Source organism: Ambystoma mexicanum, chromosome 11, assembly GCF_040938575.1.
Source record: "Ambystoma mexicanum isolate Mex_15411 chromosome 11, UKY_AmexF1_1, whole genome shotgun sequence".
In the NCBI taxonomy this organism is placed as follows: Eukaryota; Metazoa; Chordata; class Amphibia; order Caudata; family Ambystomatidae; genus Ambystoma; species Ambystoma mexicanum.
In genome coordinates, this window is record NC_090934.1 from 596820188 (window position 1) to 596838120 (window position 17933).

The following is a 17933-nucleotide window of genomic DNA, read 5'->3' on the forward strand; positions in this document are numbered from 1 at the left end:
CTGGCTCGTGTCCGCCAAATAAGGGACAACCCGCAACGTTGCTACGTTACTATGGTGAATGCGCCATTATTCTCCATTTGCAAGCTTGTCTGCCGGACGTATATTGCATGTTACACTTTGTCGCACGTGCATAGTTGTAATACTGATATGTTTCCCACCCCCGGCCTACTTAAACATGTGGTTCACGTACATTGCACATTTCTACCTATGCTTGCTGTGCGCACTAAAGAGTAGCCAGTATGTTTACGTGGAAAAATACACGCAGAACGAGGGTGTACGCTTCCAGCTACTACGACTATACCACACATTTATTCGGTTATGTTCAATGTTCACCAGGGAAAGTGTTACCAGGCATCAATGCACGATATACGTATGTGCACAGTTGTACCACAGATAAACGGACCGTGCTGTTACCATTGCCAGACGGATGTGTGCATGCAAACATGTCGCCCGTACTGGTGTCCTACGGATGATTGTATTGTGATTGCGCATAGGGCCGCCAGATGCGGAGGTCGCCCGCCTCCTCCATTTCTCACTTGTATTCATCCCCACTTCTGCTGTGCCCGTCTCACTTAAAATGGCCTTGTTAAACGAAAAAATAAAAGGGACATACACAATCTGTACAAATGAACATTGCAATATTAATTAGTGCACATGTATAGCGACTATTCGGAAAGGGAAGGGGGACAAGAAACATGATACATATATTGGGGATGTTTCCATTTCAACAAGCTGCTGCTGAGGGGAGGAAGGGATTGAGCTCTCATCGAAGTGTCTTTCATGCCACTGATTTTGCTGGGAAGGGGGCCTGGGAATTGGGAAGGCGGATATGTGCAAGTTGGGCAGTGATATCTTATTTTGCCCCTCATATGTTCAACAAACGTTCACAAGGCAGCAAATTGGAAGAGCAACTGCTCGAGTTTTGGCGTCCAGGCGGTCAACTTTGATATGCCAGCGTTCCGTTCCATTTCGGTGGCCGTATGTTCCTGTGCAAAAGGTGCCACTTCTGGTGCACAGCTTTGTATTCCGGTATGTTCAGTTAAAAGAGAACAAATGTGGTTACTTCAAATGAAGTTTTACATTGCGATTTGGTTTTTTTGCTAGCTCATTCCCTACCTATGGGGTTACTATGCTCACTCATTTGGTCATTCGGAAAATGTTCCCCCAGCCATTCCAGGGTGCTTGCCCTTCCAGTAACTCTTTCCCCTTTCACAGTGCAGCGGATAACAAAGGGCTTATCGTCATCACTCATTTCTTCATGCGGAAAATTCTTCTCAAGCCACTCTAGGTGGAATCCATTGCTGCGAACAAACAGAAAACATAATGCTTTTCTACTATTGTACCCTAACGGACCTGTGCAATTACAACAAAAACTTTTGTCTCCTTACCATGTTTCTCTGGCCTTCAGTTCTTGATAGTTGCCATTTGCTCCTCTGCCTATCCCTTCTTTTTGATTGTGCAGCAGGTGTGCGGTAAGATTGATGAAGGAAACCATCACTTTTCATATTGGTGCTTTCCTTGATGTTGCATACTTTATGCCTTTGTGCACTTTGTTGTGAAAGTACACATTTTCCCTTCCAATTGATGCGCTTGAAGCTGTTTGCATACGTTTTGTATCTTTGCTGAATGTTACACCTTTTTATGCCCCCCCGCTCCCTTTCTGGGCATGTTGGACTCAACCCAATCCCCGCAAACAGACGCAGTGTTCCCAACCTTTGTGCTTTTTACTATACAGCCTTCGGGTTCTGTATGTTGCACAGTACATCTTTACACATTAAGCGTATCCTGTACACATCTAACGCAATTCAGTGAAAAACACATTATTAGAGGGACAGTATGGTTCACTTGTGCACCTTAAACCCTATCCTCCTTCCTGCAAAAACTATAACATACCAACGTTATGATGAAAGTGCCGTACTAAAAACCTATGAAATTCACTAACAAAAAACATTGTTAAAGGGATGTTCTGGTTAGGTTGTGCTACTATAACCATTTCCACTTTATTGCAAAACACTAGCATAAAGCATTGTTATGGTTACAGTGCACTATTAAAAACCTATGAAATTCACTAACAAAAAACCTTGTTAAAGGGACGTTCTGGTTAGGTTGTGCTACTATAACCATTTCCACTTTATTGCAAAACACTAGCATAAAGCATTGTTATGGTTACAGTGCACTATTAAAAACCTATGAAATTCACTAATAAAAAACCTTGTTAAAGGGACGTTATGGTTAAGTTGCACAACTACAAATCCTATGAAATTCAATGGAAAAACATTGCTACAGGGACGTTATGGCTACAGGTAAAACCTAAAAAGCCAGGAATTCGAAAGTTATGGTACGATACGCAACCATAACTCGCGCTTCCACTGTGCACGGCAAGGACTAACACCCATGACATCAAAGATGACATCACAAATGTCATTCATGACCTTCGCTATATAGTGTGCGACTGTTGGAATAATAGAGAACTTACCATACTTTTTGTCTAAATATTTCAAATGTATAGCAAGTTTAGTAGCCTTTTCCCTCGGTTTCTGTAAAAGCATTTTGTGGGATATTCAATAATAGGATAGCCTAAATACATCATGTTTGATTTTTACCTCAAGATTTGTCTGATCAAGGAACAATACATTTTTGGTTTTTGTTTGCCTTGAATTGAACAAGTTCAAGATTACGGTTTTAGAGGTTTTTATATTTAATTTATTTACCAACATGTATTGTTTGAATGCTTCAATTAGTCTTTGTAGGCCAATAGGGGTATGGTCAAATAAAACAAAATCATCTGCGGAAGCGACCCATGGTATTAGGCCCCCATTTTGGGTGAAACAAAGGCAGCCTTCAAGAGAGTACTTCCAACATCAGTCACATACAAATGATATAGTATGGGCGCCAGAATACATCCCTGTCTTAACCCATTAAAGGTACTAATAGGACTGTTTAACAAACACTCACTATTAAGACTCACTTGTATCTGTGATTCTGCATGAAGATGAATCAAGATGCTTAGTAGACCCTTTGGCATGCCCAGCTTGTCTAGTTTATCCCGTATTTGCTGATCCACACAATCGAATGCCATGGGCGCGACATAAACTGGGTTGGAGTTTGGTTCCCAAGCCAATCTCTGCAGACTACTTAGCAATAGCCCACCACAATCTGTGACCATGTAACGCCTGAATCCAATTTGACGATGGTCCAAAATATTATTTTTGGAACACCGCTCTTCAATGTGTTCCAACACCATTGATGCAAAAATCCTTCAGTCAGCATCCATAGTTGCAATGGGTCTATAGTTTGCTGGGTTTTACCTAGGTCCTTTTTTATAAATTGGTATAACATGCAAGGTCTTCCAAGTTTCTGGGAAGGCCAGGGTTGCTAGAATATCTGCGAACAGAATATGTAGTACCTTAGACCAGAGATTGATATTTTGTTTTAATAGGACATTTGTTAATTGATTAGGACCCCCAGCTCTTGAGGAACTAGCTTTCTTAATTAATCTCTCAATAGTTGCAATTGATATACTTAGTTCCCAATTTTTCTCCTTACTTTCCCTCCAATTATATGTATCATTACCATCACCATATATACTATTAAAATGCTTTACCCAAATATGCTCAGGTATAGGATTTGTTTGGGAGGAGCATTGCTTATTCTCTAATTGATTGATTCTAGTCCAAAAACTGATTGAACTTGTATCCTTCAAAGCCATGATCATTGCTTCTCCATCTCTTTGATACAGCTGATAGTGATGTGATATTAGCCAATTTGTTTTACTTTGTTTCTATTTTCTTATAGCTTTATTAACCTCTGCCTCATGAGGATACTGTTTAATTATGCAAATAATTTTACATTTCTTTCTTTTTTCTTGGACCTGGTAATCATATTTTTTTGTGGAGATACTTTATTGTTCCTGTTGCCAGTCTCTTATTACCTTCTTATTAATTTGGATAGCATTACCTTCAAAGGTTCTTGAATATGACTTGTAGAATATTTAATTGCTTTTATTCCCAGAGACGAGTCCTTGTAACATGCTTATGCTGAATGACCATCTTTGTGTTTCCCTTAATTCATACCAAACAATTTCCTCTAACTTAGTGGCCACATATCAAATTCAAAATAGCATGGTCACTGTGATCATCAAACTGTACACTGAAATTAATAATAGCTTTTATTTCCAGAGGCGATCCATACCAAACGATTTCCCCTAACAATAGTGGCCACAACTGAGTTGTTTTTTTTTCTTAATGCGAACTTCTTTCTCATCTGAGTATCAAATTCAAAAGAGCGTGGTCACTATGATCATTAAACTGTACACTGACATTAATAATCCTATCATGCAATGTCTTGCTTATAAATATGTAATCAATAGTAGAGGAGACACCTCTTGATGACCATGTCGGTTAGTCTGCTCATACTCTACATAGACCCCAACCTTCAAGTGCTTGGCACCATTTGGCACCCTGCTGCTTCTTTCGTGTTACAGATCTGGCTTGAGGAACCGTTACATTCTGTGTCTCATTGCTTATAGGCTGCGTCACCGCCTGCATGCTTCAATTAAAGTTCTATTTTTGAACACTGGAAGGTGGCTCTGAAACAAGCCTTTTTGTTTGCCCCGCTTTCTGGCTGTGTAGCATTTTTCCTTTTATAAGAGATGCCAAAAAAGACAGCAGTGGAAGGGAGATTTCACAAAGCGTACCAACCACAGGGATAAGAAATGGTAAGTGGAGAGTAGAAGATGTAAGGTGCACTTTACTTGGGTAGGGGGCAGTGTTTGCCTTGGTCCTGGACCGCTGACACAAAAGCACTTTGAAAATGTTCTCCCCTACACAGTATCGCGTCGCAGTATATGCACAATACAGTGATCTTTGAAAGGTAGGGGCGTCTGTTGTATTGGGTATGTCCTCCAAGGTTGCTTGAGGGACGCAGTGGCCCACTGGAGTGTCCCTAGTGGTGCTAGGAGCAGAAGCGGAGGATGCTGTAGTGGACAATAACTCACTGCCTGCTTGCAAGGGGACAGCTCTCCAAATGGCTGCTTGGTGATGTGCTTTAAGGTGCCACCACATGGAAGTGGTGCCATAGCTGTACAAGCCAGGTTTTCAGCGACTGAGTACTCCGTGCACTGCACCTGGCTAGCATGACATTTAGGCACATTTCCAACGGTCCTAAATAGTTTCCACACCCAAGATTGGTGCTGGCTGTAGGAAATGGGGATTCCTACTACTTTACTCTTTCCTTTTTGATGTCCCTCGCCATTATGACGCTTGTCCATTTGCTGAGGACTTTTAGAAGGAGGCGTTGGTGATGAGGGTGTGGGTGCTTCAAGTGTGGGTGCTTCTGAGTCAGAGGTAGTAGCAGAAGCGCTGGTGGCCATTACTTGAAGAAGTCGGCATTACAATTGCTGGCTATGATGATTTCACCCCTGGGTGGAGCACACGCCTCTCCTCCACTCTGGCATGAAGTGCTGTCAGAGTCATGTCCAAGTTTTCCCAACAGATTCCAGTAAATCAAAAATCAGCAGCATGGATCCCATGTAAACAGAAGAATCAACCTCCAGCCCCACTGTTAAAATACATCCAGCAACCGAAGACTCATCAATCTTAGGGGATCCAATTCCATTTTGTGTAGCAATAGCAAGTCATCCACAGGCCTGCCAATGGTACCTTGTACTGCAGCAAGACTGGTTATTTCATATCCACCAAAGATCAATGACACCACATGCCATGTTTCCTGTTTAAAAAAAGTACTGGATAAGCTCGTAAAAGATCACATAACTTATCTGTAGATAAACAAAAGTGACCCTGAATGCTGCACAACATCAAGGGGAGGCTGTTAACAATACTAGAGATGTTGTTTTAGATCTTTAAGTTGAAGAATCGATTCTTTTAGAGTTGAGGCCAACCAACTCCAATTAGTGTTGTCTTGGACTCTGGGCTGCCCTGATCAAACATATACTTTAAAATCAAGCTTAGTTCATCTGGGAAGATCGAGTCTCAAGTTTATTTGGTCTGTAGATCTTTCTGGCTCCGGATCATGAGTAGATTGTTTTGCGCTCTATCCTGTTGCTAAACATGGGTAGGGGGAAGCTTACTCTTTAGTGTTTCTTTCGCTATGTATTGCACCTTTTCAAACAGTGTTGCAGACTTCTCGGACTAACTCTCCTACTTCAACATGGTACTACTAGGTACCAATTTTCCTCCCTCCATAACAGTTTGTGGGCAGTTTGGTCTATCATTATTACTAGAGAGATGACCCAGGTTATCATCTAGGTTAGCAATTGTGCATTCATTATACTTCCCCTGTGATTGATCTATCGCTATTAAACGCCTCTGCCATAGTTAATTAACATTTTTCATATGTTCTTGTCTAATGATGTTTCTGACCAAATTACCAACCTTCTCTTCTGAAATGGTGAGCTTATTCGCACCCTGAGAAGGTGTTTATTAGGCAGGGTCTGATGATCATTACTTTTAGTAGCGGCCTTTCTTTTTGCCTGAGGTCTAATCGATACGTCTTCAAAAGACACAATTGTGTCCCCCTCATCATGCATTTCACTTTGGCACGTTTTCTTTTTACCCACTTGTACATTCTGCGTCAACCTTTGAGGAGAATGTTTTTGTTTAAATATGTCATAGCAGATATTTTCAGGGTTACTGGCCCTCTTCTTAGACTTATGTAGATTTTTTATTTTGCTTTAGGGAGTCCACTAGCTTTGTATTGGACTCAACATAATTACTTCAGTACTGATCTCATCCATCACCTCACATGCATCCACTCTTTCATCCATTACGACCGGCAAGCCCATTTCTGCCCCCACCAGCCCTCACAACTTGGGCCATTCATCTATTACTATGGGCAATTCCATTTATGCCCCCCACCAGCCCTCACAACTCAGGCCGTTCACCAGACCGGTTTCCATAATTTCGTCAACAGAATCAATGTCTTCATTGTGTTCTAAGCTTGTATCGGACAACCTTCTAAGCTTGTATCGGACAACCTTGTCTCATTATCTATCTGGAAATCATATAGTTCATTCTGAGCCAAAGAGCATAAGTATTTACACAAGGAGTTCTTGGAAATTTTCAATTCTGGTAGTGTTTTCAGTTTCTTCTTTTTCCTTTTTTTATGTTTTTGTGCCAGCGACAGACATCGACCCATGCAAATCCATATTAGAGCTCCCATTTCCACTGTCACGAAGGATTTTAGCGGTTCAATTAGTTCCCCAACACTGCTGAATCTTGAATTTCTCACTGGTATCATTGACCTCCCCTCCCCAGCTACTTTAACAACGAAGACAAGGTAGAGGAGATCTCTTAAATACATGGTGTGCATTTTTAATTCACTATGCAGATGTTCCTGTGAATTATTAATGGAAGAGATCAGTAACTGCAATGTTCCTTCTCTCATCTCATGCACAACACCCTCTTTTTGTTCAGAGTTGAGACTTATATTGGCATCCCCTACCTCTTGAATATGTTCCGACATCGCCAGGAGGGTAATTTTGCCTGTCGTGAATATCAGGGGTGGGGGGGTTGCCTAAAAAAGAATGGGTAAACTGTTCACTGCTATTCAGTTCTTTCATATCACTTTTACCCGAGATCTGATTTTGGATGTTCAGGGGCAGGTTCTCGGACTCTTCTAGATATAGTGACTGCGAAGAGTTCAGATTCTCTGAAACGCAGTTCCTGCCCTCCTTTTTTAACCCCCTCAGATAACTCTTTGCTATCCTTCACCGTACTCGATTCAGGTGGTGAAGGTGGAAGAGGAAGCGCTAATGCGCGTGACCTACTGTCTCGTCTTTTATGAAAAACCAATAAGGGAATCCTTTTTAAGTACCGCTGTATTTTCTTTCTTTTTCATTGAAAGTGTATTTTAATCAAACCAACAAACGTGACGTGTTGCGGGTAAATGTGGTTTTAGAACCCTAGTCATAAATGAAACCACCTATAAGCACAAAGTCGAGGTGCCTGACAAATTATAATTACCAGAAAACCCTGCGTCCGCTTTATGTGCACATTTGAATAGTAACCTTGCTGATCCGAGTCCCCAATCCAGCCAACAGCACTCGGTAAGCACTCCGAAATGCACACGCGCGTCCGTAAGTTGTATGCGGGTTCCAAACAGTGGGCAGAGCTTGCTGCAGAGATCTCCGCTCTGTCTGCAATAGTAAATATTATAGGTAGATATAGTCTCCAAGCAAAGTCAGATCAGTCCATATGCTCAGTATTTCCAGCTTTAATATACCTCCAAGTAAGAAGCAGTTGTACGTTGGTGAAAACTAAGTCCTCCAAAATATCGACTGCACAGCCCACAACACTGTACTTTCTCTGGGATCTGCGCCATTGAACACCACTTTCATAGAAAATGGTACCCTGCACTGTCTGAATGTGGCGGCAGCTCTAGAATGCTTCCTAGAGCGCACCAATGGAATAAGAAAGACTAGTCGGCTTTTTTGTGAAGTTTGGCAGGGTCACCCAGGGCTGCTCAGCCTCTAGCCTGCTGGTTTGTTTCCACCATCTAAGAAACCTAGAAGTTGAGTCAAGTCCCCTCCACAGGGACCTTATGCATTTCTATAAAGGTCATAATCTACCTTAAGAAGATATCTGCTAGGCAGCCACTTCAGCCACCCCTGACGTTTATTTTCCGGCAATATTCTCTGTATGCTAGTTCTAGAAACTGTGCTGCCTTTGGACAAGAAGTTTGTAGAAATCTCTTTGCGGCAGATTAATAGCCTTCCAACCAACCTCATTTTTTGGGTTGCTTTGGAATCTCCAAAAAGTATGGCAAAAAGGCGACAAACCTAAGTGTATAAATGTAAAAAAATATATATATACTCACCATAGTGATATTGCTAATTAGTTTGGAGTCCCCTTTCCTCCATACACCCTCCCACCTACTCAGCTTAAAAGGTTTCCAAGTCTGACTGAATAAAGGAAGTAATGGTTGGGCATCACGAACGAGAGAGGAGTCCAAGAGGTCATCGCCATGTACCAGTCTTGGAATGTGCTGAAAAATTCTTCATTCCGCTGCTTCACAACAGGCTCTGGTCCTGTCCCCATTCGATGGGACGTCCCAAAAATATGGTAAAAAGAGGAATATGGACTAATAGTACCGCTGCCACTATGGTAAGCGATCTTTTTGAATTGTTTTACTTTTCTATAGTACTTGAACATGAATGGGTCTCTGAATCTCTATTTGAATGTTTATGCGTTCATCATCCTTCAAGATCATGTCTCAATTATGAAGGGTTGGCAGAAGCAAGTCAAAGTTGGTCTGTACCGGAAGAGATTTAACCAGCAAAATTAAAAATGTGATACAGTTCCCATAAGGTGTTTGTGTTTATTTTGCTGTTAAGAGTTGTTTGCATATCGCTACTTTGGTCTTGAAATGCATGTTTCTTCTTTCATAGGGCGAGACACCTCTTGACATTTCTCATCAAACACGTAATCGCATGATTACGCATATGTTAGTCATGGAAGCAAGTCTCAAAAACAGCCGCAGCATTGGTCTGATGAAGAAATTTGAGAACTATCAGGTAATTTTAAAGAAATGTGTAGAGTATATATTTACATTTTTTTAGAGTTTTCAAAAGGCATCTTGATAAACCACAAGAATATACACCAAAATAAAGACGTTTTTAGAAGGATTTTTTCATTCTCCTACATAATGTCCTCTTTCCAACATACTAATGGGTGGTTCCTGGGTAGGAGGCCATAACTGGAGCTTAATGCAGAGCAGCAACAATTCCTAAGAAAAATCTTGGGGCAGACCCGCATTCATTGTACCCACGTGGGACCTTTCTTGTCCATTCTTTCTGCCCCAACTCTGAGATTTCTATTCTGCATGGATGAGGGGGGAGCATTTTGTGAAGTGCTGTGCTCTTGTTGCGTCCCTTAAATTCTTTTTGCCCTCACAGGCTATGCCTGGAGGTTAAAGGTTACAGCAGGTGTTTCCTGTGGCATACAACAGTAAGGGCTTCAGTTTCTACTGTAATGCACTTTTGGTGCTGTCACTGCAGGCTAAGATGTTGGGAGGAAGTCTCCCATTTGGATCAAACCTAGGGTAACACTGACTTTGTGAGGCACACAGTAAGTTAAAAATGTTCTTCTCACGGTCGGCCTGTCCGTGTGATGTATTCCTCACACACCACCAGTTGGGGGGGAGGGGGGGATCTTCCAATTCCTTACTGTGCTACATGGCCCGTTTTACCAGGGGTTACTTCGTTACCTTTGGGTCCTAAACTGGCATCACGGTTGAGGGTCCAACAACCTTCCACAACGATCCAGCCTGACTAAATCCTTGCGCCTCCTCATATTGACTAGATTTTTCAGAGGCCTATTAAAGGAAGATGCCTCATGCCATGGTGCAACCGCTAATGGCTCTGGCGCCACCTGCACCTTCTTCAGCTCCTAAGCCGCCTGCTTTAGACCATGCTATGGCTTCAGGAGAGGGTCCTACTGGATATCCCTCAGGCTCAAATACTAGGCCTACTGATCCAAACACAGACCATTGGGAGGTGAGTAGGAGGATTCTGAGGAAGACATTACCTCCTCTACAAGGTAGTGTCTTGAAATAATGCTATCAGTGATGCAGTTTCAATTCCATGTATCTCTGCCGATCGGTCTGGTGCTTTCACTCTAGTTCTGCCCTCAAAACTGTAGAAAATTGGGCTCCTTATTTAGCCAGACGTCTCAGATGAGGCAACAAAAATATGGCATTCCCCACAGCAGATTATGACAATCGAGCTCCTGTAAGGGCACATTTAGAATTATGCCGGATGAGAAATTGTGCTGGTCTTTAACCAGGCTCCCCATTTAGCTTTGGTTAACAGCAGACCTGGTACAAGGAAGACCTCCTTCGTCCTCCCAGTCATTACAAAAACATCCCAAGGATGAAAAAGCCCTGGACAGTTGAGGCAGGAAGACACTGCTAACTGGCTCTTTGCTTGAGTAAAACCAAAAAAGTGATGGGTGGAAGAATTTGAATTAATCTGAACCACTGGCATTTCTCTGGGCAACATTCCACACCACCGTTTTATTAGCCCATCTGCGCCATTGCAAAAGGGGTCCAGCCATGTGCAAATCAGTCAGGTACTGCCACCAATGGGCGCAGTCCTGTCCGAACTGCTCGGCCATGTCCCCTCTGCACGGAAACTCGAGTAACCCCAGACATGTCGGTCTTGTTGGGCCTCCTCAGTGAGGTGCAGCTGGGTTCCCTATGGCACAGCGAGCAAGGGACCCACGTTTGGGTATACCCTCTCTCAGATAAGGATACAAACTAAAAACAATCAAATGCAGATGCTACTTTGGTTGCTTGCAACATGGGTTTATAGAAGTAGAAGTGAATTTACAGAACAACTTCCTCCGAGAAAAGAGATTGTTTCATAAAGGGCTCTATAGACTCAGATATTCGCTGATAATAATGCGTGTGATGGGCTGGTAGGATGACTGCCTTTCACTGTGTTCCCAGAGCCAAGACATGGACACAAAGTAATGCACTTTTAGGGGTTTTGCTAAACATGTGTTCAAAGAAAACATAGGTTTTTGTGATGCTTGCCAACACAGTAGCGAAGATGTCAGTATGATAGCACTGTTTGTCAAGCGATAATGGAGGTCAGGACCAGTGAGTCTCAAACAAGGCAACAGAAATATGTGCTCATCGCTTTGCTCCAAGGGGGTCCATTAAAGAAATGTTCAGTGCCTCAAAGTTCCAGAAAACAAACAATCCAAGCCAGGGAAAATGTGCAAAGCAAAGTGTCCAAAAGATAGTTTAAAAAACGTTTTTAGTTTAAAAAACATTTTCCCTCTTCAAAAGGTGGGGACTCCTTGCTCCTCTGAATGTCAGTGTGACGGGGGTTGTCTGGACCTCCGATCCCCCACTAGAAACTCAGGTTTGCCCAGCAGCTGCAGGGCCTGCACTCTTGGGCAGCACAATATTTTCAGTGGTGTCCTGGCCATTTCCTCCTTGGATTTTCCTCAGAACTTTCTGCAGCCAGCATGGACTTTCTGCCAGACAGGTTCCTACATTGGCCATTGTGGGATGGTCTTGTGCGCCTTGGTTGGGTTCAGTGGAGAAGTGTGGCCCTACGCTCTCCTTCCACTCCTCCTCCTATTGGTTTTATCTCCCAGACCCTGCTCTGTCCTGTCTAACCCTCTGTTGTCCTTCCTGACCTCCAGCGTTGCATTGCTGTCTTCAACTTCCTCCCACCTCTACGCTCTCCCCTGGTCCAACGTGGCCCTCTGCAACCTCACTGATCTCCAACAGGATTGCTCCTTTCTTACACAGAAAAGTCCCCATCATCCATCAGAGGCATAGCTCCTTCTTTACTATTGTCTCCTCTCCTTCTCTCACCTCGCAATGCACCAGTATCTCCATCCAAGTCTTCTCCTTCAGGTTCTCCGCACCCAAGATCTCCACAACTGGGTCCACGTTTCATCAGAGTGGCTCTTAATATTCCGAAATCAGACCACATAACCACAACTAGCAGAAACATTCACTGGCTATCAGTAAGAGAGAGTATTAAATTCAAAATACTCTCTCTCACCCTGCCTGTCCAGCACCGCTCCGCGCTACCTCTCAAATCTAATCTCCAAAGTACAATCAGCCAGACCAACCCGGTCGGCCTACTTGGGGCAATTGACCACCCAAAGATACAAAACACAAAAAGCAGGAGGCTCCAGCTTCCCGGTTATCGCAGCCAACTACTGCAACACGCTATGCCCTCAGAACTAAGACCAGAGCCTTCACTATGGTCCTTCCGCAAAAAACTAAAAACATGGCTCTTCAAGGATATTATTGAAGTCTATGTAAAAAGGACGAGTATACGCGTCCTTGGCACTTAAAGGGTTAATAATCAACCCTTCTCCATTAACGAGTTCCAGTCTCCCCCTTGTCCACCAGCCACAGATTAGGCTGACACAGCATAACCAGTAAACTTTGACACAGCATTCTGCATATGTTAGACCGATAAGAACTAAGTATGTAAATGTAACTATACACGTGTGACTAATGCAACTGTACATGTATTGATACTATACTGTAATCTGTAATCTCACTGCATAACTAAATCTCTGCAATGTAACTGTATTCTTAAACTCAAGCGTCCAGATGCCCAAAGGTTAGGTGCGCTTTATAAATGTAATAAATATAAGTCCAAAGAGGATCTGGTTGAGGGCACATGAAGGCCTGCTGCCATCTTGGACTACAAGAGAGCCATGGGCTGGTGTGGACTCTCCCTCTGGAAGCTCTGCTGTTGCTGATTGCAGGAGTTTGGTTCCAACTGCTCTGCTAGCATTTCAAGGGATGGCTGTTTACTACATTAATACTCCTTCGTCACAGGAAACGTACATTTGTAAACGCTTATGCCAAGTAGACAAGGCTTAGTGTTTGCTTGCATGGTGTGCAGGAATTACCCTTACAGTATTCAGGTGTGACTTCTTAACCACAGGACATCCCCGGGCTGTGCAGCATGAGCCATAATGGGAGCCACTTTTCCCTTCATTTTTGTTTTGGTTTCATTTGTAAATCTTTTTATTAAACCTTTTGACATGGAGAAAACCAGTGCAGCATAGATCTGAACAATTACATAACATAACACAGGCAGCAATACGTCATTGTCATTTCCGTAAACCTTTTCAGGCAGAACAGCCTGCATGCAGTTCCAAGGTAAAATCAAGGATTCACAATTTGAGGTTAACAGTCACAAAACATTGCCATGAGTTCAAGGGTACACAATCCCAACGGGGGCACAACCATGCATATTACACGTCCTGGTTCCTTCACTCTCCAATTCACCCCATTTTACTGTCCCCGTGTCTCCTACTGCCTTTCCTTCAGACACCTCCCCCCTCCAGTTCAGCGGACTCCAATCCACCACCACCACCCTGTCTGTCAACATTAGTTCTCGGGTCCTCTTCAGGATATTTAGTTCGGCATCCCCCACATACGGATGTCCTCCATCCACTGTTTCAAGGACAGACCCTGGGGTTTCTTCCATGCTATAGCCACTCTCCTTTTGGCCAGTACTAGCATAAATTGAGCCAGCCGTCTGTGTTTTATGGCGTTTCCCACTTGACAGTAATCCCCCTAAGCATATTTTTGGGACACATTCAAAACTGGAGCCCAGTAGCCCGTTGATTTTTGATACTACTTTTTGCCAGAAGTCTATGATCACTGAACACCCCCACAACTTGTCCCCGATCCTTGCTTGCCCTGCCCCACATCTAGGACAATCTGCACTCAAAGTATTGTTAATTGCGTGTAGTTTCACGGGGGTCACATATACCTTATGTAGAACATTGAATTGTATCAATTGAAATCTAGCATTTTTCGAGGTCTACCGGATCTGCTCCCACATTGTCTCCCAGTCTGCTTCCGGGATCTGTTCCCCTGCATCTCTTTCCCACTTGGCCTTAACTGCTAGCTCCTCCACAGGGAACAGCTCACCTATTGATTAATAAATGAGAGATCCTGGCTCTCCCCTCCCCCCGCGTCAGTAGCACTTGCATTAATGGGTTTGTAGCGGGTTCCTCTGGGATGTCCACCCACATTCTTACTAAGCGCTTAACCATTATCCCGTATGCTAGAAACTGCCCCCTCGAAATCCCAGATCGCTGCCGCCATTCCTCAAATGGTATCACCATACCTCCTTCAAGCTAGGCCCCTACCAAGGTGCACCCCTTCTCCATCAACCCTGAGAACCCCATTCTCCGCACTGCCGACCAGAGCCCAGAGTCTGCACTCCACGGAATGTTTGCACTATAGAGTCCCAGTACCTGCTTACTTTTCAAAAGCTTCTTCCAGATCTACCTTACCACCTGGAAAACATTTGTGTTCACCTTCTGCCCCACCCCCTGACAGCTCCCCACAGTAATTCCACTCGACTCCACTTCAATGAGCCGGGAGACTCACCAATAACCCTGTCAGCAACTCCCAGCTAAAACCCGCCCACATTGACACCACCTGTAGCTGGGCTGCCATAAAATATCGCTCATAATTTGGTAGATTGAGACCCCCCTTCTTGACTTGGACGTCATAGCGTTGCCAGTGAGACTCTTCTCCCTGAATACCATAGTAACTTCCCAACTCGTTCGTCTAACATCTTGAAGACCTTCTTGTTGGCAAATGGGATGTTGGTAAAGTAATAGGAGTCTTGGGAGAATAACCATTTTGCATAAAGCTACCCGGCCCATTAGTGATAGCGTGAACGTCTTCCAGAATTGGACTGAGTCCTCTATCCCTGAGAGTACTCTACCTGTGTTGTATACAAATGTCTCTTCCATACTGTGAAAACTATGGATGCCCAGATACTGAAACAAAGTCCCTCCTCCCCCCTTTGAGTCCCCAGTCTGGAAGGACCATCAGGTACTGATTGCGGAGACCCCCTAACAGAAACGGGACCGATTTTTCTATATTGATGCGATATCCCGATAACTTTCGAGAGTTACCCACCACTTCTAGTAGGATTGGAAGGTTGTTTAGCGGGTTCCCCACATATAACAACAAATCGGCGTATAAGGAGATCACCTGTCGTACCCCTCCCTCCAGGATGCCTGCGTCTCCCATTTCTTTCCTGAGGTACCTCGCCAACGGTTCCAGCACCATTGCAGACAATATTGGGAAGACTGTGCACCCTTGCCGCGTCCCTCTGCTTAACGTCCGCTGTGACACCCAGTCATTTTGTTTTTACTCTTGCTATTGGTTTATTGTACAGAAGTCGCAACCACTGACATATGTTGTCCCCAAACCCATAGGCTCCCAGCTCCCGAAACACCCATTCCCACTCCATGGAGTCGAAGGCTTTCATGGTGTCGAACAAGTTAACCGCCATGTCCTCTCGAGAGTCCCTAACCTGGTCCATCACATGGTGCAACCGATGAAGATTCATTGTGGTGCTCCGCCCCCCTACAAACTCCCACTGGTCTGGTTGTACCAGACATGGGGCCACTCTGGACAATCTGGTAGCCAGTACCTTTACCCAGGATTTTTCGCATCAACATTTAATAATGAAATTGGGCGATAGGATGCACACTCGAGGGGGTCTTTACGTTGATATGAAATGATATGGCAATTATAACGTGCCTATACACAAATGTTTCAGGGCGCGACGAGGCAAGGGAGGGGGAACAGAGGCAAAACAGATGAGCGATCCTACTAGGCCAGGTGTCATTCAGATCACGCAAGTGCATGGGAAGGGGAAGGAGGGAAGTGCTGAGGGGGAGGTGAGAGAGGACAGTGCAGTACATGGGATAATAAGATGAATAAAAAAGTAAAGGTACAGCCAGCAGGTGGCAAGTGCAATGGTAAGTGCAGACAACAGGTGTCAAGTGTTGGTAAGGGACTGTAGGTATACAGAAACAGTCCCCAAGTGCGGGGGTTACCAGGAGGGCAGTGCAGGAGTGCGGCTGGCGGTCACAGGGCCTGGGCCCGAGATCAGCGGGAGGCCAGGTAACCAATGCGGTATGACTGTATCCTTGTGTGCAGTATCCTTTAATAGGACCATGATTGCTTCCTGCATTGATTCTGGGAGAATCCCTGTCTCAAAGGCCTCGTCATAGATTTTAAGTCGTGGGACCAATAGCTTCTCGAACCTACAGTATAACTCGACTGGGAGTCCATCCCCTCCCGGAGATTTACCCTTTCCCATTGCCCGCAGCGCCTCGCATATTTCGGTTTCTTCAATTGGCCCATCTAGCTTCTCCCGGACATCGTTCACGAGGACCGGAATTTCTGCCATATCTAGGAGTTCCCGTGCATCCTCTTCCGAATGGCTCTTCGCTCGCATACAAAGATTGATAGAAGTGTTGAAAGGCTGCATTGATTCCTGCTTCGGTGATGGTCAAGTCCCCAGAGTCCCTCTAATCTGAGTTATGGTGTGCCGGGACTGCTTCCGCCGGATCAGCCAGGCCAATAGTCGCCCTGTCTTGTCTCCTTCCCCGTGAATCTGTATGTCCCTCTGACTCCCATCAGATTTTTAAAGGGAGTCCCGTTTCTCCCGATGAGATGCTAAAGTGTCAGTAATTCCGTGCCCCTGTCCTGTCGCCACTTCCTGTTCTAGGGCAACTATCTCCTGTTCCAATTTTCGTAACTTCTCCTGTAGTTCTCTTGACCCCAATTAATTTAGCTATACAAGTTCCCCAAACCGTGACCTTGAACACCTCCCATAGGGTTCCCCACCTGTCCACCGAGCCATCGTTGTTAAAAAAAAAAAAAAAAAAAAAAAAAACTGACATCTCTTCTTTCAGCGATTTCTTTAAATGCCCCATCCTCCAGAGCCGCAACAGAGTCTCCAGGAATACAATGGTGGCCTCCGTCATAATTTCCCATGTTTGTTACCAAGGGTGAGTTTAACCCGAAAGGATCCTTCCTAGGTATTCCATACCACTAAATCTGTGGAAATGCTCCACCCTGACAAACAAGTAATCCAGTCATGAGTATGTTCAATGCACCCCAGAGAAATGGGAATAACCATGATCCTGCCCATGAGATCCCCTCCACAACTTCATCAGGTCCCAATTCCTTACGATCTGCAGTGATGACACTGTAACTTGGTCAGTGCGGGAAGCTCAGGTTTACTGAAACATAGTGTAAAAAGCAATTAAAATCCCCTCCCCATATAAACAACCCCTTATGATACCCTCCCAGCATGTGCATCACTGATGGGAACTATTCCTTATCCACATTAGAAGCATAAGAATTGACCACACCAATGTCTATGCCTTCCAGCACACCTTGAAGAGCTACCATTCTCCTGACCTCATCAGTTACCACTCTGCCTACCTGTAGGGGCACCCCTGCTGCTACCCAAATCAACACCCCTCTTGCGTATTTAAAATAAGATGTTCCAACTACTATCCCTCCCCACCATCTCTTAAGCATGTCCAAATCGTTATGTACCATATGGGTCTGCTGTTTCAGAAAACCCCCTACCCATTAAC

General features: G+C 44.2%; 1 protein-coding gene across 2 annotated transcripts in view; it reads left to right on the forward strand.

The window, feature by feature from the left end:
• Window positions 1-17933, forward strand: part of ZDHHC13 (zinc finger DHHC-type palmitoyltransferase 13) — a 1364100-nt gene that overhangs the window by 824299 nt on the left and 521868 nt on the right. For both annotated transcript variants that reach the window (XM_069623461.1, XM_069623462.1), the window contains one exon: window positions 9407-9532. In XM_069623461.1, the coding sequence (XP_069479562.1) occupies window positions 9407-9532 (126 nt within the window). The remainder of the gene's footprint in view (window positions 1-9406; window positions 9533-17933) is intronic.